At 37.1% G+C, this 23,528-nt stretch overlaps 3 protein-coding genes across 10 annotated transcripts in view; 1 reads left to right on the forward strand and 2 right to left on the reverse strand.

Moving 5' to 3' along the window:
• Window positions 1-13,652, forward strand: part of TfAP-2 (transcription factor AP-2) — a 45,780-nt gene extending 32,128 nt beyond the window's left edge. For 2 of the 6 annotated variants that reach the window (XM_064688838.1, XM_064688835.1), the window contains 7 exons: window positions 7,080-7,310; window positions 7,371-7,553; window positions 9,126-9,333; window positions 11,122-11,311; window positions 11,379-11,643; window positions 12,777-12,944; window positions 13,186-13,652. In XM_064688838.1, coding sequence (XP_064544908.1) covers window positions 7,080-7,310; window positions 7,371-7,553; window positions 9,126-9,333; window positions 11,122-11,311; window positions 11,379-11,643; window positions 12,777-12,944; window positions 13,186-13,296 — 1,356 coding nt within the window. In that variant the 3' untranslated portion in view covers window positions 13,297-13,652. Of the gene's footprint in view, window positions 1-3,140; window positions 3,267-7,079; window positions 7,311-7,370; window positions 7,554-9,125; window positions 9,334-11,121; window positions 11,312-11,378; window positions 11,644-12,776; window positions 12,945-13,185 lie in introns of those variants that run through there. The other 4 variants (XM_064688840.1, XM_064688837.1, XM_064688836.1 and 1 more) reach the window with 3 other exon arrangements.
• Window positions 13,653-15,949: 2,297 nt separating this feature from the next.
• LOC135432995 (fatty acyl-CoA reductase wat-like) lies at window positions 15,950-19,148 on the reverse strand. Of its 2 annotated transcripts, XM_064688912.1 has the most exons (10): window positions 18,877-19,132; window positions 18,687-18,810; window positions 18,488-18,603; window positions 18,365-18,432; window positions 17,967-18,293; window positions 17,444-17,553; window positions 17,293-17,378; window positions 17,111-17,220; window positions 16,800-17,051; window positions 15,950-16,259 (listed from the first exon to the last, which is right to left on the reverse strand). In XM_064688912.1, exons 1-10 carry the CDS (start codon window positions 18,877-18,879, stop codon window positions 15,998-16,000), a joined length of 1,458 nt encoding a protein of 485 aa, XP_064544982.1. In that variant the 5' UTR covers window positions 18,880-19,132; the 3' UTR covers window positions 15,950-15,997. The 2 variants fall into 2 exon arrangements, with proteins under 2 accessions (XP_064544982.1, XP_064544983.1); XM_064688913.1 differs by lacking the exons at window positions 15,950-16,259; window positions 16,800-17,051; window positions 17,111-17,220 and having other exon boundaries at window positions 17,293-17,398; window positions 18,877-19,148.
• Window positions 19,149-20,623: 1,475 nt separating this feature from the next.
• Alg11 (ALG11 alpha-1,2-mannosyltransferase) lies at window positions 20,624-23,267 on the reverse strand. 2 transcript variants are annotated; one of them, XM_064688796.1, is made up of 5 exons: window positions 23,016-23,262; window positions 22,754-22,949; window positions 22,238-22,696; window positions 20,835-21,511; window positions 20,624-20,774 (listed from the first exon to the last, which is right to left on the reverse strand). In XM_064688796.1, the coding sequence occupies exons 1-5, from the start codon at window positions 23,030-23,032 to the stop codon at window positions 20,699-20,701; spliced, it is 1,425 nt and encodes a 474-aa protein (XP_064544866.1). In that variant the 5' UTR covers window positions 23,033-23,262; the 3' UTR covers window positions 20,624-20,698. The 2 variants fall into 2 exon arrangements, with proteins under 2 accessions (XP_064544866.1, XP_064544867.1); XM_064688797.1 differs by lacking the exon at window positions 22,238-22,696 and having other exon boundaries at window positions 23,016-23,267.
• Between the last annotated feature and the right edge of the window lie 261 nt (window positions 23,268-23,528).

Below are 23,528 nucleotides of genomic sequence, written 5' to 3' on the forward strand. Positions count from 1 at the left end.
CTTCTTGGCAAAGTCAACAAGCCTCACGCCAATTAACGGCAGCCAACATACTTATGTATGACAAGAGCAGCCAGAAATAATCAGCTGCACAATGGCAGAACTCCGAAAGATTAAACAGTCGGATAATCATATTGCACTCGCTATTCGAACTTCTATTCATACGATATAACTGTGGCCATAATTATCTAAGTAATCGCTAATTGTCGGTTGCTGCTGGGGATCAGTGTGGAATCTTATACAATTTTTCTTGAGCAAACAACAAATTTATACATCATTTGGAAGCGCTCAATAAGTGGCATACACTTCTTCTTCTTATTCTTCTTCGTTGGCCGAGCGGAGCAACAAAAGCTGTTTTAAATGATTTTTCTTGGTAGCAAATATTACGAAGTGAACTGGAGTCTTGACCGAGGTCTAGCTTTGGTCTCGATCAAACTCTCAAATGGACAAAAACGCACATTTTACAGTGAGTCTGCATGAAGTGTGTTGCTGTGTCGAAAACCCAAGAGCCGAAATTCATACAAAACAAACCCAAACCGGTTTATCTGTATCGTTAAATATTCTATTTGATGCTGGCAAATGACAAGATAATCCAAAGTAATCAATCAAAATTATTTTAATTTATAAAACCACAATAAAGTCGTGTCCAGATCGCAATTGCCACGTTCGCGCTGGCCGCATACATCGACTATGCCATGATGAACATGTCCACATACTTATGTACATAAGCACATTGGTTTGTGTCCATATTGTACATAGTCATACAACTTATAATGACATACGTATGCATAGGTTAAGCTCAGCTCTTTAAAGCATTTAACATTCGATGTAATTTTAAACCTCGTTCTCTTATTTATACAGTTGTGCATGTGTATTTTTAGAAAATAGTTTCTTTGCAGCCGTCAAAACGATTAATATTGAATAAATTATTGCTTTTATAAATACTAGCAGGTACTATTACCCGTCTTTGGGTTTTTATTCTCTTCACATTTCTATCCATTTCCCGCACCACGTTTCAAATGTCATTTTGCATAGATCTATCAAAGGGAGACTCAAATGTGACTTTTTGGAGAAAAGCCTGGTATAAGTTTAAAGCCGAGAGGACAATAATTTAAATATCCCCCAAGCTACTTTAGAAATCAATTTCCATCATTGGGTACAGTCAATATTATACCTCAATCTGATATATTTCAGCTTCGTCACACACTTTATATTCACCATGTAAAAATACCTCATTAATATAAAAAAAAACACCAGAGTAATGATTCTCGTAATTTACCTACGGTCACATGGTTGTGGGCGCCTTCGCTTTTTTCGCCAATTTTCGAAGACCAACAATAGCAGTTATGAATAACCAGACATTAGCGCTTATTGTAGTTGGCTTGTATTATGGCTTACACACATTATCATTTAAATCGCTTGGCATCCTGCATTTTCTAAGGATTTGCCAAACAGGATGCTGCAATGGCTTGCCATATCAGAAGCCATTCACGGCTCCAAAGTCAATCCGCAGTATGTGGGTCTGTGTGTGTGTGTATGCTTAAAATACAACTTCAACAAACATACATACATACAAACAATCAGAGCATGTGTCCTGACACGAATTCGGCGATCAACCCTCTGCCTGACCTGGTCGTGTACGTAGTGTGTTTTTTATACGCAGACATACTAATACTAACGTTTGCGAAACATTCTTGTGTCTTAGAATTCGCTGCATAGAAAGTCCTATGCCAGATGTTGGTTATACTTTAAGTATTTGTTTTGAGAACAGCTAAAAAATATTTAAATTTCACAACTTACCCCATCCTGGTCTCTAACCCAAGGTACAAGATCCAAAATCAAATATCCCTTGACCAACTTCGGTATATTGGGGCTCATCTGCATGGGAATACCATAAAGTACAGTTGCATTGCGGCGGGAATTCGTGTTATACGACTTAGGTATAGTATAGAGTTGAGCGCATAACCTGTCGTGTCACGACAGAGCAATGCCACACTCTTCGAATGTTATCCTAGAACAGAGAAGAACATTAAACTGGGTAGAAGAATTCAGTGAAAGATGGAGCAAGACTCTACTAAGGCATACAAGAACTCATTTGCTTATATTATTGACTTTAGTATAAAAACAAGAAGAATCAGTCATTTTTGGAGTGCCGACGGTTAAACACCCTTGCGGATATATATACAATAGTTGTTCGATATATGTGTAATATAAGACTAAATTTCATATTTTAAATACGTCTGGCATTATTACATCCACGGCGGAATTAAACCGTTATAACTTTTAAAAAAAATGTTATGGTAACAACTAACATTCGCTTTTGCTGTTATCAATGTACTTTAAGAAAAAATTTTAAGGAATTAAGGAATAAGGAAATTAAGGAAGAATTGCCACCCAGGGCTCGACTATTCCAAAATCCCTTTATAATTTCGTTTGCTCTACGATTAATGATTCGAATAAACAAAGAGTCTTCTAACAAAGTATGTTTGTCAAATTTATATGTGACTCAAAAGCTATTGAGTCGATCTTTGAGAACGAAATTCATCTAATGTACATATGAATGTAAGATGATGAATGTGCTTACATGTGCTAATCACACTCACATCTAAATTGATATACATTTCGGGGTTAAATATCTTCTGAAATTCCTCAAGCTAAAAAAAAAACTTCTACCACGATTGTTGTCTTGGCTACGCACTCGATATATACATGTGTACAGATTGTTGTATGTATGTATTTATTTTCGTACTTGGCCCCGGCTAGCGAATGCAGAAACATCCGAGGCGTATGACGGGCGTTACGACGCGCCGCGTCGCTGGCATCGCGCTCTGGCCTAATGCTGCCGCTGCTGCTGCCGGCGCTGCTGCTGCTGCTGCTGCCGCCCTGTCGACCAGTTTTCATTCCGTTTTTGGCATTCACGGGCTGCTGTCGCTGTCGTTGTCGTCGTTGTCGTCGCCGTCGCCGTCGGGTCAAATTTGTTTTCTATATTAGCCCCGTGTTCGTGAACCTAAAACTAAGCTGTTACCGACACAAAATATATCATTCGGTTCCATATGAAACATGGACATCAATATTATATAAATTTCGGAAAGTAACTGTGATTAGTATATGCCATAAATATATTAATAATGAGTCGAGTGTTCCCATCGGAGTAGCTGTATTCGAGATTTTCCATATATTAATTCGAGTCTGCGAGTTTAAAGCCCAACTCACAATATGATAACATGACTTTATCTTATGTGGATATGCCTGCTGTAATTGAAATTCAGGTGCGTAAAGCTCCCAAACTCCCAATGCCGAATTTCGATCCCAGTTTTAGACAGACATTCGCAACTACAATAATAAACTCGGAAAGGCCGACGGCAATAATATATTGTGTATGCACGCAGCTTGGGAGAATGGCTTGATTAAACTTGGTTCAGAACAAGGGAGGATATTAACAACAAAAAATAATTAACTGTTTAGGTGAAAAGATCAGTATTTGTCTTAGCTAATGTCTTTGATTTTGAAACTGGTGACAAAATTATGAAAACAACACTATAAAAATAATCAAAAAATTATTCCCTGCTATCAATTAAAGGTTTCTGGCAATATATGATGTTATTTTATAAACAATTTTTTAAATAGCGTATTTATGTATGAATTATAACTTCTTGACCCTTGGCCTCTTCAATCCAAGTCTTTAAATCGAGATATATATCTGCTTTTTTTTAATTGTGGAAGACGTTGTCATGGAAGCACAACCTTAAGAGAAGGTTGTCCATGGAATGATTTATATTTTAGTGACACCAGCATTTCAAATGTGGAAGATATAAATGTTCGCAATGGGAGACGTGGCAATACAAATTTGACACCTTGATTGACTGACTCGGATATATATATTTAGGTTCCAGGGGTCTAGATTCCATAGGAGAGAGGCAAAACTGCGCTCAGTCGGAGACTCTGATGGACAAAGAGAGGAACAGACAGCAGGACGGACATTGCACAGGACTAATAAACTCTTGTTTGTTTTATTGAACCAGGTTTTTTAAATTCTTGACGAAAAGGGTCATTTAATGATCCTGGTATTAAAAACATATGTTGTCTTCGACTTTAGTTTCGCAAACGAACAATTTTAAGTTTAGCTAATTTCTCTGATAAGAAATAGTTTTGTTAAATTTACATTAATTGTGGCTTAGCTCAAAGCTTTATAAATCTTAATATCGTAATCTTTATAAATGAAAGAGTTTTGTGTGATTGACAGGCTGCCTGATTGATTGCTGGCATATTACAGTAACAACTGTGAAAACTGTTTTGCGAAATTCTTTTGTTCGAAATCCGTTCAGATTTAGAATTTTATATGCAAATTACTTTGTAATAGTTTAGGGAGAAAATAAAAAACTAACTTTAATTTGGCAAAAAGAATTTTCTACTGGCGGGAAATGTGTGGATATTGTAGTCTTATCCAAGGACAAATATATCCAATTCTGCTCATATCCATATTTATGATTTATGTTGATATTGGCTTTTCGATACCCTTTTGAAAACCTTGCAAAAGTATTGTTATTTTTTAACCAAATGTGTAACGAATAGGAGCTGTTGACCATAAATAATGCTCATTCCTGATCAGTATAAAGACGGCATTACACTTTTCTGTCTGTTTATATAGAAAGTGTCTTCAGGCTTGAAGCCATGTTTATGAAATTTTGCAAAGTTTCGTCCTCCTGTTGCAGGCGAGTTAACTATCGAAGTTGCCCGGATTGGATTACTTTATTATATAGCTGATATTGAAGCTAATATATATGGAAAATAAATGGAAAGCATTCAGCTTACCCCAAAAACATGCAGCATAGCTAGAATAAATTAACCTTTTCGTAAATATTAAGCAAATCAAGAGTTCTCTACTTTATCCAATACTCGAGAACTGCTTTTCATACAATCATATGAAATATATAAGAATTCTTAAATCATTAATAATGCGGCCAAATGTGTAGATAAAGCAAAGCGTAAGTTATCTTACTTACTGCGAATTACAACAGCATCAATTCCAAATTAAATTCTTTGAAGAAACTGTCGGACAGTCGAAGAGCCGAGTTGTTAATCCGTCGCGTTGCCAATTATAACCTGCATCTGGCACTTCTAAGTGTTATTTATAATACTCTTTATCCATATAACTAACATATATCGGAACCTGGAAATAGTTCAAAATATTATTAGGTATTTCAGTTTAATTTTCTATCAGTAATAAGTTTACCTTTCTATTGATATGATGTGTGCCAGGTTTAAAAAGCATCTTTTCCGAATTGTTAAACCTTTTGCACGCATGATCAAATATGTATAGATGAGTATCCAAGTGATCTCTTTCAGCTGCCCTAGTTTCCTCTATCGCGATCATCTTCTTCATTGCTAAAATCGCCGTCTCTTCCCCTATTGAAGACGCCTTCTCCTCCCTTAAGGAAGCCGCAGTCGCCTCCTCCCATGTTAAAGCCGCCTCCTTCTCGTTGAAGCTGGCGCCTCCTCCTCTCATATGGAAGCCGCTTCCTCCATGTTGAAGCAGGCGCCTCCACCGTGTCCTCCCTCGTCGAAGCCGTTTTCACCAAGTTGAAGCCGTTGCCGTTTCCTCCCTGTAAGAGTCGCCGCCTCCTCCGTGTTGAAGCTGCCCTGTCCTCCCTCGTTGAAGCCGCCGCCTCCTCCTGGTCGAAGCCACCTCCTCCTGATCGAAACCTCCTCCTCCTAGTGGAAGCCGCCTCCTCCTTGTTAAAGCCGCCGCCGCCGCCGCCTCCACTACTTTTTGCTGAAGCCCTTACTCAAATTTATGAGAATCGCGTAGAAGAGCCTTTGATAAAATACGTTTTTTTCAATTTGCAGCGCAGCTAGTCTTGCATGTGCATATATTTACACGTACATACATACATCGAGTTGTACACACACATACATGCGTGCATACATATATACATATATGCACATACACACATACACACCCACAAATATACACACACACATGCAAATATACAGGTTACCATGCATTTACACACTTTCATATAAACATACACACATGCATAAATGCACGCGTATACATTCATACACACATTCATACATACATTCATACCTATATGTATACATGCACACACACATGCACCCACATATGAATAAATATATATAAACCTGCATGTATACAGACATACGTACACACATATGTACTTACACCTGCATTTATACATACATACATACATAGATAAATACATAACAATACACACATATGCCCATAGATACATGCATACATACATATATGCAGGCACATACACACATCCATATTCACACACACTCTCTCTCTCAAACACATACATACATACATACATAGATCGTTACATACATACTTACATAGATAGATACATACATACATTTATACATTTATACATACATACATATATACATACGTACTAACATACATACATACATACATACATACATACATCCATACATACATACATACATACATACGTACATACATACATACATATGTACATGTATTCATACATACATATATATATACACACATATATACATAAATTCAATTCTCACAAAGATCTTTGAAAATCAGTCGAAAATATGACAAGCAAAAAAGTTTTAAATTTATCACCAATTTACCACACATATTCATTAAGTTCTTATTAGGAACTTTGTCAGAAAGATCAGAATTTGCAAAATTGCTGAAACTCGTATTCATTAGGAAGCCATTCGAACAAAACTTAAAGCTGCTCCCGAAAAATCTTTGAATCACACCGAGAAAGTTTGGATTCTGTGAAAAATGTGAAACACGTCTCAGCCGGAAACTTCACCCACCAAATCTTTCACCCCCATTTCCACCAAGGGTGAATGGATTTCCGAAAATGTGAAACTGCACTCAATTGAATTTAAACCAAGATCTTTGAAAATAAGTTTTGATTGAACGATTGAATGTTTTTGTACAAGCATTTTTGGCTACTTCCACACAAACGGAGGGAATTCCAAATGTCTTTGTGTGAAATTATCAGATTCCTAGTTATTACGGTTTAGGCTATGCAAACAGTTTTATAATCTTTAATTTTCTTAAATTTAAACAGGAACGCCTTAGTGGACATGGTAGCTTGGGCCTGTCTAGCAGTAGCCCGGCCTATACAACCCATTCAGGAGGGCATTCAGGTAGAGGAGGACCAACGTCCGGACACAGTGGACACAGCGGCACTCATGGGTCGGCAGCTACCATGCATCACCAATCACTGCAGTCTGACTTTCAGCCCCCATATTTTCCACCACCTTTTCATCACTCAGCTCAAAGCCCTCCTCAGCAACAGGTAAGTGCTCCAAATTGGGTCGCCATGCGAGTTGGACGTATCATTGCCAAAATAGTTTAGATGTCTGGCTATTTGCAGAACCATGGACCGCTCGAGTACTTGGGAACGGATCCGTACGGCCAGCCGCTATCCTCATTGCACCACGCACCCCTTCATCACTACAATCAGTTGGCGGGCCTCAGGTCCACACAAGATCAACTGGGGATTCACAGAACTCATAGGGACGACTTGCAAGGACATGTTGTAAGTATTTAGCGTAACCAAAGCAATTAATAGAAAAAAAACAGTTTAAGCACAAACCCCAATTGGAATTTTCCGAATTTATTCCCCAAATGAGAATAAATTCCCCAAATGTATAGGTAATTAAAGAAGTAATTTCTATTCCCAAGACGTATACACTTTATCATTATAGAGACAGATAAAAATAGATAAAACAAAAAAGGGTTTGGCTTTTACAGATATATTCAACCAACTGCGAAGATGTAGTTCTGGTAATACTTTAAATATTCATAGGCATATGGAATAGAAAATCTTATATATATGTATATATATCATATATTGGATTACACACATTAAATTATACCGAATTAATAAGCATTTTCTTGAGGGTTCATAATTTAGCTAGCTGCAATGGAATTTCATCTTCACCACAAAGCTGAAACTTGCTTATTTTATCAAGCTAGCAATTTATTACCCAGAACTTGGTGAATACTTCACTTTTCGAACTTGCAAACATATAATAAGCTTAGCAGCTGAAATTTCCCATTCTACGGCCATTGCCAGAGTTATGGCATTTCGAATTCCATTCAAGTGCATTATGAAACACAACAAAAAATAAAAATAAAAATGCTGCGAAGTATTTAAAAAATTTTCTTGGGATTTCGCTGAAACATCTTGAAAATAACAACCAAAATTCCTGGCCCAAAAGGAAAAGGGTTTATATATACATGTACATACATGCAAGCAGCATGTGCGTTTGTATGCGAGCCGCACACTCGTACACTTCTGCGTGTCCTTAACGAACTGTGCTTTTGCAACCACGGCCACGGCCGGGCCGGGCCGGGCCATTCGCAATGTTGACGCTGGAAAAGGCGTATCCCCTGCAGAGCTTGTGCGCATACTACACGCACACGAGGGGAACACAAATACATGTTTGCCTTAACACTGGGATTGGCTCAGTTTTCGGTCGGTTCAACCCCAGGCTTTACGCTGGCAAAGGTCTGCCCAAAAATTCAAACAAAATTTTAATTAATGCAATTTTTTCTATTCGATATTTGCAATCACATTTTAGATACAAATGTACCTAAAACATATTCGCATTTAAATACTTGAAACAATAAATAAATAGACTAAACAGTGTTAAAGTAAAACAAATAAAGTCTTGACCCCAGCAAACCTAGTCAAATTTATTTATTCCTCCCATCTGATCTTTATGAAATATTATAGGACATACATATGAAATCAAAAAATGTGAAAGATCCAAGAATATTAATTCTCCTTTTACCCATTTTGAATAGGTTCAGATTATAAAAAGCTTTGAAAAGGATCCATTAACCAGGTCCTAAGTATTCTATGTCTCTCTCTCTCTCTCTCTCTTCTCTCTCTCTCTCTCTCTCTCTCTCAATTATATATTAATATATAAGTCATATTTTCTAATAGTCTAATCATATAATTAATATATGTTAATCATATTAAACATATATGTATGAATTCCATTAACATCCGCTTCCTGAAGAAGCCATTGTCATGTTAATGAAATCGAGGCAAAAATATAATTTATAACGACAAAATTCTCTACCGACTTTCTTTCTTTAGACGCAACTATCCCATGGTTTTCCGTACACGGAAAGAAGAAGTGATTACGGCAGTGCAATATCAGCAGGAGCTGCACACGGCACCAGACTTGGACATGAACACGAATCTCTGGCCTTACATCAAGCGCTGCAGAATGCGGTTGATGATGTCCAAGCTCCTGCCCTGGATGACAATGTAGCTTTCATGTCAGACTTACCTCTGATAAAAAGTAAGTTCAAGCATATATGAATACTACTAGGGGATATTCCCCGCTTTAAATTTTCGACATACGTTTTTTACCCAAGTTCCGTTCATGGGAAATTTAAATCTACCCATACTATTTTGAGTCAATTTTGTCAATGTCAGTCTTGCGGAGAGAATCTTGAATCCGAAAAATTAACTTTCGTTCATTAAACCTTTGACCCGAATTCATCATCCAAGTAGGGTGGACTTTTCGAAAAGTGTGAAACAAGTGTCAGATGAATTTTCACAAAGATCTCTGAAAATGATTTGGAATTCGATAGGATGTTAAACAAAAAACGTTCATACAACCGTATTCCACCAATTTTCCACAGTCGCTGGTCAAATTTCCAAAATCGCTGAAACTCGTATTTATTGAGTTCTTATTTAAGGCTTCGAAAATATGTTTGCAGCCGATCGGACAAAAGTTGAAACTGATCCCAAATAATCTTTAAATCGCATTTTCCACGTATCAAATGGATTTTCAGAAAGATCTTTGGCAATGAATTTCAACGTGTTACTACAATCACTTAGTCTTTTTCCCCCATTTCTAACAAAGAGGAATGTAGAGATGTATCGATTTTATTGGATGGCATGGATTCAGGGCTAGACATGGATTCAGGGCTAGACTAGAACAACATTAAAAATTCCAAGTCTCCAGCTCTTATAGGTTCTGAGAACGATCTTATACAAAAGGACAGATGGAAGACGGAAATAGCTAGATCGACTATATATATGATTCGTGGGGTTGGAGGTGGCACAAAGCCATTTTTCCCTAATTTTTGGTGCTTTCAGTGGGTTTGAGAACAGAGTGCTATAGTATAATGCTGACTATTTGAGACACCCTGTGCTCAGCACACACACTGAGACACACACACACACACACAAACACACACACACACAGGCAAACATACAGACGATTCACGCTGCGCCCCTTAGGCAGAGGCTGGGCTTCTGCCTCAGTCAACCTCCATTATTCATTCTTGAATAACTTCTGTAATTGTTGTCCAATCGCTATGAAATCATAATTATGAATAAAATGTCGATTAAAGATGATTTTTAAAAGCATTTGAAAAATATATTCCTAATAAAAAGCTGGCATTAGAGATGTGATTCTCAAATGAATATCGATTTGTTAACATGGTAAAAATCGATCCTGAATGTATCGGAATATTCGATATGGATATAACTTCTGATAAGTATCAAACTATACGATTCTAAGGGAAGGAAATTGTCGCGACTTCGAAGACTAATTTCCTTTGCAGAAATTGGGCAGGGGATCCTTTCGCTTATCAATTATGTTTAGACTTCCCTAGAAGATGTCCCCTTTAATACAATCTACGTTTGGGGACAAAGTTATCCACAGCAAGATTCTGAGTCTGTCAGAGACCACATTTCGCCTGGCTCGACGGGGAATAGGTTTATGTATATGCATTTATTTCGCATGTTGCATGTTTATTTTAACTTCAAACACAAGAGAACCTACTGTTCTGGCTAAAAAATAGGCGGAGTGTATGGGGCGGTACCACAAACATGTGTAAATAACAATGGGCATCAACCCCTGAGCCGGATGAATATTGCGTGTGTATGTTTGCGATGAAATTGAAGCTGGCTCCTCTAATTGGCAGGATTACTGTAAAATGATCCTTACACGCTGAGTTCACACTTTTCAATTTCAATTTGAAAACATTAACACAAAGAACAACATTTTCTTTACAATACGTTTTATATACTTTGGGCCCAAATTAATGGTTGCTATAAAATGATTTCTACACAGGCATGAAAAGTGGGAAGGAAGCTGGAAACATTGGCTCCGGATCGCCCAGCGAAGTGTTCTGTGCAGTTCCCGGTCGACTCAGTCTTCTGTCAAGTACATCAAAATACAAGGTAACAATTGCGGAAGTCCAGCGCAGATTGTCGCCGCCCGAATGCTTGAACGCATCCTTACTTGGTGGTGTGCTAAGGAGGTAAGGCTTCACAGCTGACATTTCGCATTTAATTACATTTAAAATAAATACATTTCTTTCAAATCAGGGCAAAGAGCAAAAATGGTGGCCGACTTTTGAGGGAAAAGCTCGAGAAGATCGGCCTGAACCTGCCGGCCGGACGGCGAAAAGCAGCAAACGTGACACTGCTCACATCTTTAGTCGAGGGAGAAGCAACGCACTTGGCCAAAGACTTTCACTTCGTTTGCGAAACTGAGTTTCCAGCTAGACAATTGGCTGAATATATTGTGCGGCATCAAACCGAGCCACAGGATTCCTATCGGCGGAAAGAAATTATACTTCACTCACAACAAGTATGCATTTTCAACCAACCCAATTAACTACGAAGTCAAGTTCTTAAGGTTCTTTTGTTGAAAGTCAATATTTAATGAATATATATATTTTTTAAATCTAATACGGTGACAAAAATCGCACCAAAAGTAGGTGGAAAACGGAGGTAAAGTTTGAATGGCTTAGGTGTCTGAGCGTCGGGCTAACAAGCGAGTAGTCGCCGGTAAAAACTCAACAGGGATTGCCAGACTCAGTTCGCAGTTTGGGGTTCCATATATTTTTAAATATCAATTGTATAATATGTGTGTTTTAAATAATAACAAGTAAGAGGCTCTAGTCGGGAGCTCCCGACTAGGGGATACCCTGAATCGCATTCGAATTGTGGCATTAGTTGGTGGGCAATATAAATTGGTTTATTTACTTGATTTATAGCTATGAGGTAGTAGCGGGGAGGCTGTGATAGCTATAAAATGAAAGATACTTGATATATATATATAAATATATACTACTATATACACGATTTCGATATCGATTTTATGGATTACTTGGAAACGGGGCAAGTTATCGAATATCGGAAACAAACTCGTACTGCGCGGGCACTAGGAGGACCTATGTTTAGAATTTCAAGTCTCTCGCTCTTATATGTTCTGAGACGGACGGACGGACAGACAGACGGACACGGCTAGATCGACTCGGCTGTTGATGCTGATCAAGAATATATATACTTTATGGGGTCGGAGATGCTTCCTTCTGCCTGTTACATACATTTGCACAAATACATTATACCCTTTTTACCCATTTTCAATGAGTTCAGGGTAATAAAAGAATCAAAGACCTGGCTTCTAACGTAACCGAGATCGACACGCTCGAACGGACGGACAGACAGAAGAGCGGGCATGAATAGACTCAACTCTTCGTCCTTTTCAAGAATACTCTTTGGGATAGAAGAGTTCTTCTTGTTCTTGTTACACTCATTGCAAAAAAAAAAACGCTATACCCTTCATAGCCCCTTTCTAAGGGAATCAGGGTATAAATATTGCACTGTTTGGATACCGAACAGCCTCAACTCCCGGGATATGGATATAGCAGACTTGATGAGTAGTTGTTGTTGCCAGATTACTTAACTAATCTATTACTTAAAACTTGTTTCTTCTAGATTACAAAAGAGTTGATGCAAATATTGAGTCAAGATCGAACCACTCACTTTGGGACAAGATCACAGCATTTGCTGGAGCCTTCAATGCAGCGTCACTTAACACACTTTTCCTTAATAACGCACGGATTCGGTTCACCTGCAATAATAGCCGTGCTGCACGCTTTTCAGGTAAACATATTTGGAACTCGGTTCCCATAACAAAAAAAACCAATATAAAAAGTATATTGTGAGAAATACTACTATAGTTCGTTATTAAGAAGTAATATCTTCTTAAAAGATGTTAAATATATTATTATAGTCGATTAAGAGTATTTAAAAGTCGCAAGTTTCCGACTGTAATGTTCTTAATTGTTTGTAGTATATATAAAATACGATATAATATCAAATGCTAATGATTAAACCTTTACAGACATTTCTGAATGAATCACTGAATTATTTGGAAAAATTGTACCCTTCGAATGGGGGCGGAATGGTATCTTCGTCTCTGGATAAAAGTAAACTTGACAACGATAAAAAATGATAGACTATACTGCAACACAAGAGCAACTCGTATTTAAAAAAGACAACTTTTAATACAAATTTAGGTACAATATCTATTCTAATAAGTACTAAATTATTGTAAATGTATTTAGTTTAGTGTAAATTATTGGAAATTTGTAAAACCGTAATTTTAAAGTACATATTAAATGCATATGTACACACTTATTATGTATTATGATTTTTTTAAATTAGAAAAGTGAATCAACGTGTTTCCGTCAAAAGTCACCAAGGGTTTTACAACACTTTAAATACAAATATCCGGGTTTTATTTTTTAAGTAATCTACTTTTTAAATATTTTAAAATTATACAAAGAAATAAAATATGTTTTTAAAACAGTCTAAATATTTGTTAATAAAATTTAATCAAAGAAAAATTCGGACAAATCGAACAATTTGATCAATACCCACTTACGTACGATATTCGATGCACAGCTCCGAAAATCGGAGTCCGAAAAGCCGTACTCAATACTCTTATACATTTATACAAGCTGCGCTTTTAAGGCATCAGCTTTGCAAAATCTTACCTCTAGTAGAACTTTCAAACTATCTATAGTCACCCCATCGATATTTTCGATAGATCTCTACATATTATATTTTGTGGGCCAAAATTTAAATCTCTAATAGATTTAATATCTATTTGCGGAACATAGTCAATAACGGGGGTACTCATTCTTGCCTATGCTCGGGTCTAGCTAATCGGATCGGGTTATTATTAAGATTATTGTTCAATCTTTTTCAAATTCCTAGGAAATAAATATGGAACTCTTTCGGACAATTCACTGCATACTTTTTGGGAGGCAATAAAACTGCGGACTATATTGGAATTCTCAAAAAATTGATATAATTAGACGAAGTCATATAGTATAGAAACTTGATTGATTTATAATTTTGTTAGGATATCACTTACTTATATCTTGCCATTGCGCTATCAGGTGGTCAGCCTGAGGGTAGGTGAGCGCGTCGCCCTGGAGGCGGGTGTGCGTGGTTTTTGATGTTGGGTGGGAATATCTGGGCAAAAGATCTCTTTCTCAACCTCCTGATAAGACGGGCCCTTTGAAGGTTGCTAGCGAGCCTTTTTGTGAGTGCGGCTAGCAGATGGTTACGTGGGCACTATGGGTTTCAATTTGTTCTTCGAACTTGGGGGTCTTTAAGTCTCTGTGGAGTAGGTTAGTCCGCTCAGCCTCTGAGCTGTCGGCACTCCTCGTCTAAATGTGAAGCATACTGGGGGGCTTTTAGTCGGTCTTAATTAGACGTTCCAGCATCGAACCAAGTTGCTGAGGATATCTAGGCCTAAGCTGTATCTGCAGCAACAACTGGGAACCTAGCGCAGACCATTAAGCCGACGTCGACGGCATATAGCAAAAGTAGTAGACATGTCTGCGGTGAAAGGCTAGACTTAGAATGGCCTTAGTATGCTGCCGGAAGATGTAGTGCGTGGGGACTGCCCTCTCCCGCCCTTACCGTAACCCTGAAAGAACGACCCTCCAATTAGGACCGGATCAGGGTAAAGTAGGGCGATGTCAGTCCGCGTCTAAATTGTATCCAGGCTGCTCGATGCACCCCTGCATATGGCTCTCCCAATCAGGAGCATCTTATCGGCGGATATGGGGATTAAGCTAGGGCTTTAGACGACGCCTGGATTTGACCAACATCCTTAGCTCTATCCTAGTCGGACGTACCTTTGCCGTCTAGAACAAAATCTCTGGAGTATATATATGGCATCAAAGCTGGCGTTCCACAAGGCAGTGTGTTCGGCAAAACGCTATGCAATAGTGACATCGCCTCCATTGGTTGGATCAATATCGCTGATGACCCTGCGCGGCTACCATCTTACCAATCCCTGCAAGCTGCATTGGATGCCGTGCAAGACTGCCTGCTACAAGCCTGGGACCACGTTTCAATGTAGGGTCGATCGAGCGTCCCCATCGACCGCAGGCCTGCGAACAAAGCTGAATGCTTGGACAGACTGAAATACCAGTACCTACGCCGTCCAAGCATTATTCAAACCCACGCAGCGCGCTAAGTAGTCGCCTTCCTGAGTTAGTCACAAACGACGCCATCGAAACTGATCCCAGCCTAACAAAGGTTGAAGCCGCTAGCCTATAAAATAGTCCTTCTTGCCAGACATGGTCGAAAGCCTGACGAACGTCCAGAAAACTGCGGCACGAAAGAATGCTTCATGCAGAAATGTGGCTTAAAACACTGTGAACCTCCTCAACCGCATTATGGCGTCCTCGGAATCCAAATTGGTTAGTGCGTTGGTGTAGGACTAATGGGTCTGTAGGAGTCCGAAGTCTGTGGTTCCTAATCCAAGAAAAAATCTCAGCTCGCGAAAAAAGCAATTCCAGTTTATTCCCTTTAAAAATCATTTTAAAAACATACGCTTATAAAACTTAATACATATTTTAACATCCTTGTTGTTGTTGAGTCCGACATCCAGACATCTTCGATTCAGCTGGTATAATTTTAATTAAGTAATTGATAAAAATGAAAAACGAGTAATTTGTTTATAGACAGAGAATCTAAGCTAAAAGAACGCCGAGTGAAATTTTCAAGAAAACCCAAAAAATATAAAAGATAATAATATAAAATATTGCTTTAAGACATTGATGCTGCCAGTACAAGCTGTCAATAAAAATGGTTAGTGCTCAGTCGCATTTAATGTTAATTCGAAATTTTACTTACCGATTCCATTTAATCAATGCTTTTGGAATGGTTTCCAATGGATCCTTTAATAAATACCTTCGAATTCCACGAAAATATTGTTGAAGAAAAAAATCCCAATCTAACTGCTTCATGTCAAAGAAAAATATGTGCCTATCAATATTTGTCATACGGTTCCAAAGGTCTTCAACATTATCAATATGAAAGTCCCAGTCACGCATTGAAAAGTAAGCAATAACATTCATGAACTTGTGAATCTTTTTATAAGTATTTAGCAGCCTGTAAATAAGATTATTGCAATAACCATTATTCATTTTTACAATATTGTGTTTGTATTCAAAAGTATCATGAACCTTTGGACAATTATAGATCAGTATAAAGGCCTTTTTAAGGCACTGATGCTTATTTGTAGCAGGTTTATATAGAATGTATGAGAGCTACTTTTAAAATATCATCAATAAAAGAAAACATTTGTAGCCATAGATATATTATAAGTATATATTAGAATATCCGGCGTCGTCCGAAAGCCCTAAGAAACTCAATTAGCCATCATTCGCCGTGACTCACAGCCGAAACAGGTTCAAATCCTGCAGGTATTGCAAATATTGATATTTGTTTATTTGTGCAGGTTATCTCTTAGTCGGGTACTCTTCACTAAGGCCTCTGTTTTTCTTTTTGGGATATCTGAACTAAATTTGACAACTACGATCTTTGCTGTGCCTCTTACATATTTACAATGTATAATCGATACCATCATAAAGCTCCTACAGAATCAATCTTTTGGAAGTGGCATAGGATTATATTTTCTTGCTTTCTTACCGTGGTTTTTTTCCAAGGCACAAACATAGAATATCGATGATAAGTGCAGGCAAGTAATGCAGAAAACAAATTGATATCATATGGGCTACCCTGTTAGTAGTATTTGAATAGCACAGATACCAAATCGCCGTCAGAGTTGGATACATTAGTCCGTATTTTGTGGTTTTGGCTGTGAATTCACCCCAAGTTAGCTGATTTTCGCTCGTTGTACAAAAATTGTAAACCGGTATATTGCCTGATGCCTTTGTAGAACTGTAGCAATGATAAACGTTAAGAGGAGTTCGTATGTATCTTTAAGGAAGAACCCTTACTTGTGCCTCTCATATATATCCCAGGAAGCAGCTATCATGCTGTTCACACATAAGTCGACTGGAACCATATTTGCAACTGCTTTTGGGTTACATCGTAAGGTACGCAGCAGCTATTAAAAGTATATAGAACACATTTATGCAATTAATGTTTAAAAAACAAATTAAAATAAAATAAAAAATACCCCAGCACCAGCTCCAGCTATTACTCCAGTTGGACCATAAAAGTTGTCTATCCAGCCGCACACTGGATCCTGGTATGTTGAGATCACTGTAAACATAAATGGAGTACTACATGTATAATTTGTTTCACATTCAAGCCCACAATACCCATACCAATGCCAGGACGAAATACACCAACAGGAATATGCTCGCTCCAAGTTCGAATGACGTCCTCAGCTACAGCTTTAGTAAAAGTGTACGTATTTGGCCACTCTCCCAATAAACTGCAAATATAGCAAGTATTAATTTCTGCAGTAATAGACTAGAAGCTAGGCTTTATTCTGATTAAAATTAAGATTAATTTAGATTGAAAATCTACGACAATTTTTCAACAGATATATTTGTGGGTACATTTAGACGCCCATCTGTTTGGAAATAGGTGAGGAAAATTGTTAAATATATGTCTAGAGAACTTATTATACATAGTCATGAAAAAAACCCTCTCACTTCCACCTACTTAAGAAAATAGTCTTTTAAATAGTTGTGATTTTCAGTTTTAGTTCAATTATTATGAAACATACGTGCAATCATTCAATGGATGTGCATAAAGTTTCTGATAGTGAGAAAATTAGTATCCAGAAAACAATTTTGTTTTTAAATATTTTTCGGGTTTTACTAGTTAAAGGAATTTATTTACATGGGTGTTACGTGGTCCAACAGCTTGTCGGGCATGCAGTCAGCCATTAACATAAGGCTTTTAGCATCATTTTGGGTTGGGTATAACTTCTCTAAAATGATTTTTCGAGGACAGTGTGTATAAGCCGTCGATACATGAACAACACTTTTAAGAGATTTCATCTCCTTGCAGAGCTTCATTATATCATATGCCCCATGAACATTTATTTTAATAGCTGTTTTTAGTTTTTCATCAAACCGCACGGTTGCAGCCATGTGAAAGACAATGTTGACATTCTCTACTAACATTTTCCGATCATAGATGCTTAATCCCAAGGCAGGTTTCAGACTGTGGATTCATAACAAAAAAAAATATAAATAATATTCAGTTTAATTTCTTGGAGTAACTTTTCCATATACCAGTCGCCGGCAATGCCTTTTATATGAAAACTATATTTTGTAGAGTTTCTTTTGAGTATTTCAAAAACCTAAAAAAAATGTTGATTAAAGCAGTCTCTTAAAATTTGTAAATTGTCTATTTACCGGGTCATCAAATATTTCATCCACACGGGTATCTACACTTTTGTTTTTTTTACTACGCACAAGTAAATATATTATGTTTATGCCTGGGCAGGACGTAAGCAGCTTGTTTATTAAAACTGAAAAAGAGACAATTTATTAAACAAAATATCAAATTAACTGGCAAGAGTACTTATATAATAAAAAAATAAGTTTAACTTACTCTTTCCCAAAAATCCGGTTCCTCCTGTAATTAATATATTCGATCCATCAAAAAACTTCTGTATATATGATTCCTCTTTGTCATCCAAAATGTTTTTAATGTGCATTTCATCCATTGTCTTCGTCTACAATTAATAAACAAAAAACTATGTTGACATGTGAATCTGAAAACACCTTATTTAATCACATACCATGTTGCTTATGACCCAAACAATTAGGGCTCCAAAGATATTAAAGTGTTTGTTGATAAAGCTGTTCAATATCTTAAGGGCACTGTGGTTTTACTTTGTATGCTATGCAAACTAATCAAACTTCGGGATAACAAAAAAAAACCAACCCTCACTGAGCAAGTGTTGTAACTCTTTTGCTGTGTTTTCAATCCTCAGCCGTTTTTCTTGCTCAACTCTCGAGTGTTCGTCTTACTTGTTAAAACGAACTTTTCTATACTCTTACAAAGAAAATTGAAGGACTATAGCAATTTTTTTCGGAAATTTGAAGTGTGCAATATACGATTTAAGTTTAAAGAACAAATATATGTATGTTAGGGTATAATAAATACATTTATATAAATTTGATCACTGAGTACGTAAACTTGTAAAACCACACCTCAGACATTTTTAAATAATATTGTTATAATAAAAAATAACTGTATTTCGAATTCGGGTTGCTGAATTAAGTGATCATTGTTGTTTTGTGCTGGTCATATTTACTCTCTTTACTTAATCACTTTCACTTGATGCTTCGAAAAACCTGATATTGAACAGCGGCACAAAATATACATTGCAAAGTACTATGGTCACGGAATGAACGTTTTAGCATTAAATTTTGTAAAGCAAGCTGGCCACAAATTTTGCATACTTGATTATTTTAAGACTACAATGACTTTAAATTAATTTGATTAAAAATTTTGAAATTTATTTGCATAAATCCGTTTGACTGACTTACAAGTGATCAACATGTGATAAGTATTCATTAACTAGCTGACGCTATGGGATTATGTTAATTAGTAATTGAGCGTCGAACACCCGAGCAGATGATTGTGGTTTTAAATGCTCGGAAAAGCTGGAATGGAAGAGATTTGCTGGTTGTCTGATTAGTTTTACTGCGAAAATATTTCATTTTGTGAGATCGTGTTTTTTCCTTCAGTAGTTACCTGTTATGATGTAAGTACATGTTTACCGAGTTGGGAGTTTTCATCTAACGTTAAGGAGGAAACTGTCAATTGAAATTTGTGTACTCTTACGGAGGTAACTATCATTTTGTGGCGCAATGTGTAACCCATGAATAAATCCAGTGTTGTAATTTTTGTTCTTTATCATCTACAATATATATTATAGCTAGAATATATATTTTAACTAATATTGACAGCGGTAAAATTATGTATGTATCATGTATCACCTTTAGTAATAACTCGCTCTAAAATCTCTAACATTTTTTGCTTATACAATATCTTCAGCAAGCTATGAGCTCTATTCTCTTCTTATCTATTCGTATGTCCGCAAATTCTTATCAACAATCGAATCATCTAGCTTCTATATAAATAATCGGAAGAAGCTGCAGTTATGTTTCACAAATTTCAATAACAATAAAATTTTACTACTGTCGGAACGGATTCTTTGTAAGGGAAAATTTATAGTCGCTGTCCAAAGTTCGCAGCTTGGATCTTTTATGCGTAATTTAGTATATGTTCATAAGTTTGTGAGTGTATCTCCAAGTCAGTCACTTTCAGCTAGAGCGCTCTTACAAGTTTTAAGATTTGGCTTGCCTCTTAAAATATTAACATAACATGGAGAAATATAGTCACAACGCTTATTGCAGAACTTAGCCTATAATTGATTCATATTAATAAGCAAAAATAGGTCTCTCAACTATTTCAAAAACACAAACCTCGTTAGAAGAACAAATTTACTTAGAATGCTCCCAAAATGACGAGATTGGTTTCCATTGAAGTATAGTTTTTTTATTCTCGGTCAGCGTATTGATGTTCATGTTCATTATCGGTTATTCAGTAAGTTATACAAAAAGTGGCGAAATCGCCCGCAGGAACTGGTCGTCGAATTCCTTTTCAGAGAATCTCTCAACAGAGGACCTTAAATGTAAAAAGATAAATAATAACTTGGGCTTCGCTATTAAATGCCTCAGTACGCACCTTGCCGCATATACAATACTTTTATTTGTCTCTGCCGAGTTAAGTATTATATTCAATACGCTAGCTGCATATTCAACCGCCTCCGTTGCAAGATACCCATTTTGGGAACCTTCAGAAGTCTCAATAATATCAAGCAAAGGGCCACCAGACCTATGAGCAATCATTATTATACCGGCTGCCATACATTCAACGATTCCAATGCCAAAGTGCTCATCGCACATAGTGTGTATGCCAATTTTAGCTCGTTTGTAAATGTTTAGGAGGTCGTCATATTTAACATTAACCTTGAACTCGACTGAATTCTCAAGAGACAAATGTTTTGCGAGATCCTCCATGTTATGCAGCCTCTCATAATCATCTTCATGTCGGCATGATCCTACTATAACAAGTTTAATTCGATTCCACAGTGCTTCATCTCTGGCCAGCAGCGTTCTTAACTCATACAGAACTTGCAATTGTAAAGGATGATTTTTTTCGGGTCGAAATTGCCCAACAGAGACTATTAGAATTTCTTCATTGTTTTCTATATGCTCAAGACTCTTAAGATGCTCTATGTCACATGGCGGATACACACGATGAGTTTTTAATGGAACATTCAGCAAATCTACGATATGATTTTCAGTCCATGTTGAATTCACTAAAATGGTTTCAGAACAGCAACTAACCCACTTGTAGGTCTAAAAAGAAAGCAAGAAATCAACATTCATAGTTATTTCATATTATTATTCACATTATTTATGCGATATAGGTTTAAGATTTCAGCTGTTCTCTTAATCATTTCTAGAATGTGTTATAATTTTGTCATGAAAATTGTAACGCATAGGAAATATCTCCGACCATGTCCGTCTCTTTGTTTCTATGCAAACGAGTCCCTTTTTTTCATGCCATCGTCCTGAAACTTTGCATAGGTCCGTCTATCTGTTGCATGTAGTACATATGCCGGAACCGGTCGCATCGGACCACTATCTGGAAAAAACTCGCTATATCCTAGTTGAACTATGTGTATGTAGCATGCCCCATAATAAATCCCAGCAGCATCTGACAACTATATCAAATAGCTGATATGATATCTAAGCTCAAACTCGGCATTTACTAGTTGCACTGATCATTGGTCTTCTAAAGCAACACTCCACCATTTAATTAGTCCGGGATTCGAGACTGGATTCCCCGTGTTTAGTTACCTGGATGACCAAGAAACTCACACAGCTTGTCTTAACGAGGACTGATAATTTTATATCATTGTCAATGCTTCTTTACGATGTCACGTGGAAAGTCACCAACAGACCGAAATATATTCTTATCTGCGCTTTACTAATACACGTCAGCAACACCGCAAAACCAAACGCAAAAGAAGCGACGCTGATATCGGAGCCAGCGTCAGCGACTTTTAAAAATACACTTACCTTAGAAAGCAAGCGATAATAGTTAAGCTTTATCCACGTTAGAAAAGGATTACGCGCAACATATGCCTTGTTGTTGAAAGATGATTGGCGGTATTGAATTTTCTTAAGCATGTCTGTGCTTATCAGGGGATAATGAACATAGCAGCCTATCCTACTGCCTGCCAAGTAACGGAAGACGGGGTACGTGTAGGCATATCCCATGGTATCAATAAAGATATCTGGTGGATATTTGCAGACAGCCTCTAGGCCTAAAGCAATTGATCCCAAACTTTGTCCCAGCAAAGTAAAGTGTGGATACTTTGCCGCTTCAATCCAATGTCGTTGCTTTAAATATACAAATGATATGTGTTCAACTTCGAGTGCGATGTTAAATACATTTTTTGCTTTCTGCAGAATTGAATTGGGCGTTGAGTCAATATCTCCTGTGTAAATAACTATCTTGATGTTATCGTACTTGTTCTAAAACAAAACAAAGATCTTTTAATAATGTTCTCAAACACAATAAGCCAGTTGTACCTGCAACGCCCTTACTGCACACCACAAAACGCGCTCCCCTCCGCCGCCGGCGTTACAGTATGGATGAAATATGCCAACATGCAATCTATTTTCCGACTCAGGGCAGTGCAACTTTTTTTTGTGTCGTAGAATCCATTGACGTAGGCAAAAGAAAATAGTTGCGGCAATACCTAGCAGCCATATCAGCACCCAGAATCTGTTGCAAAGTAAGCTTTATAAATTAAGAATATAGGTTTCTCTATGCATGTATATGTGCTCTTACATCAGAACAAACACCATATTACTTATTTTATGTTATTTATTAAGTTAGTCGAGGCTTTATTGCCGGGAGAGATGCGTTGTCTGTGACGAATGGAAAACGTAAGTCCAGAACCTTATCTTAATGAACAAGAAATAATTACATGCGCAATAAGTGCGTTGTTTATTATTTTGTGTTATTGATTGACTTCATTTTTGTTGTTTTTTAGTATAAAATTCCATTGATTTTTAGAACATGGTCGTTGTTTTGATTACAGTTACTCGATGCCATCCGGTGTTTTTATGTACTCGATATATATGGAATAATCGTCCCACTTCCCAAATAGCAGGCACTTTCCCGCATTGGTTTAGTGCTGTTTCTGCCTTCCCCTTATGAGTTTCTGATAAGTATGGTTTTGTTTGTTTGATTATGCGGCTATACAAATGCGACAAATCATTATTAATCAAAATTGATATTCTAACAGCACTTGATAATTCGTTTTCATCTATTTCGAACCAGGATAGGTGGACTTTTCAA

The sequence above is a fragment of the Drosophila montana genome, unplaced genomic scaffold, assembly GCF_035044405.1.
Source record: "Drosophila montana isolate Dmon_TW-CO22-7 unplaced genomic scaffold, ASM3504440v1 contig_3216_1, whole genome shotgun sequence".
NCBI lineage: Eukaryota > Metazoa > Arthropoda > Insecta > Diptera > Drosophilidae > Drosophila > Drosophila montana.

Bases quoted from the DNA above. Each gene is read 5' to 3' on its own strand.
- Alg11 (XM_064688796.1), bottom strand. The intron at 21,512-22,237 runs GTAAGTGTATTT...CTTTCTTTTTAG, and splicing joins ATTATCGCTTGCTTTCTAAG to ACCTACAAGTGGGTTAGTTG. The intron at 20,775-20,834 runs GTGCGTACTGAG...TTTACATTTAAG, and splicing joins AGTATTGTATATGCGGCAAG to GTCCTCTGTTGAGAGATTCT.
- LOC135432995 (XM_064688912.1), bottom strand. The intron at 18,604-18,686 runs GTAAGTTAAACT...TCTCTTTTTCAG, and splicing joins AACCGGATTTTTGGGAAAGA to TTTTAATAAACAAGCTGCTT. The intron at 17,379-17,443 runs GTATGGGTATTG...TTATGTTTACAG, and splicing joins TGTATTTCGTCCTGGCATTG to TGATCTCAACATACCAGGAT.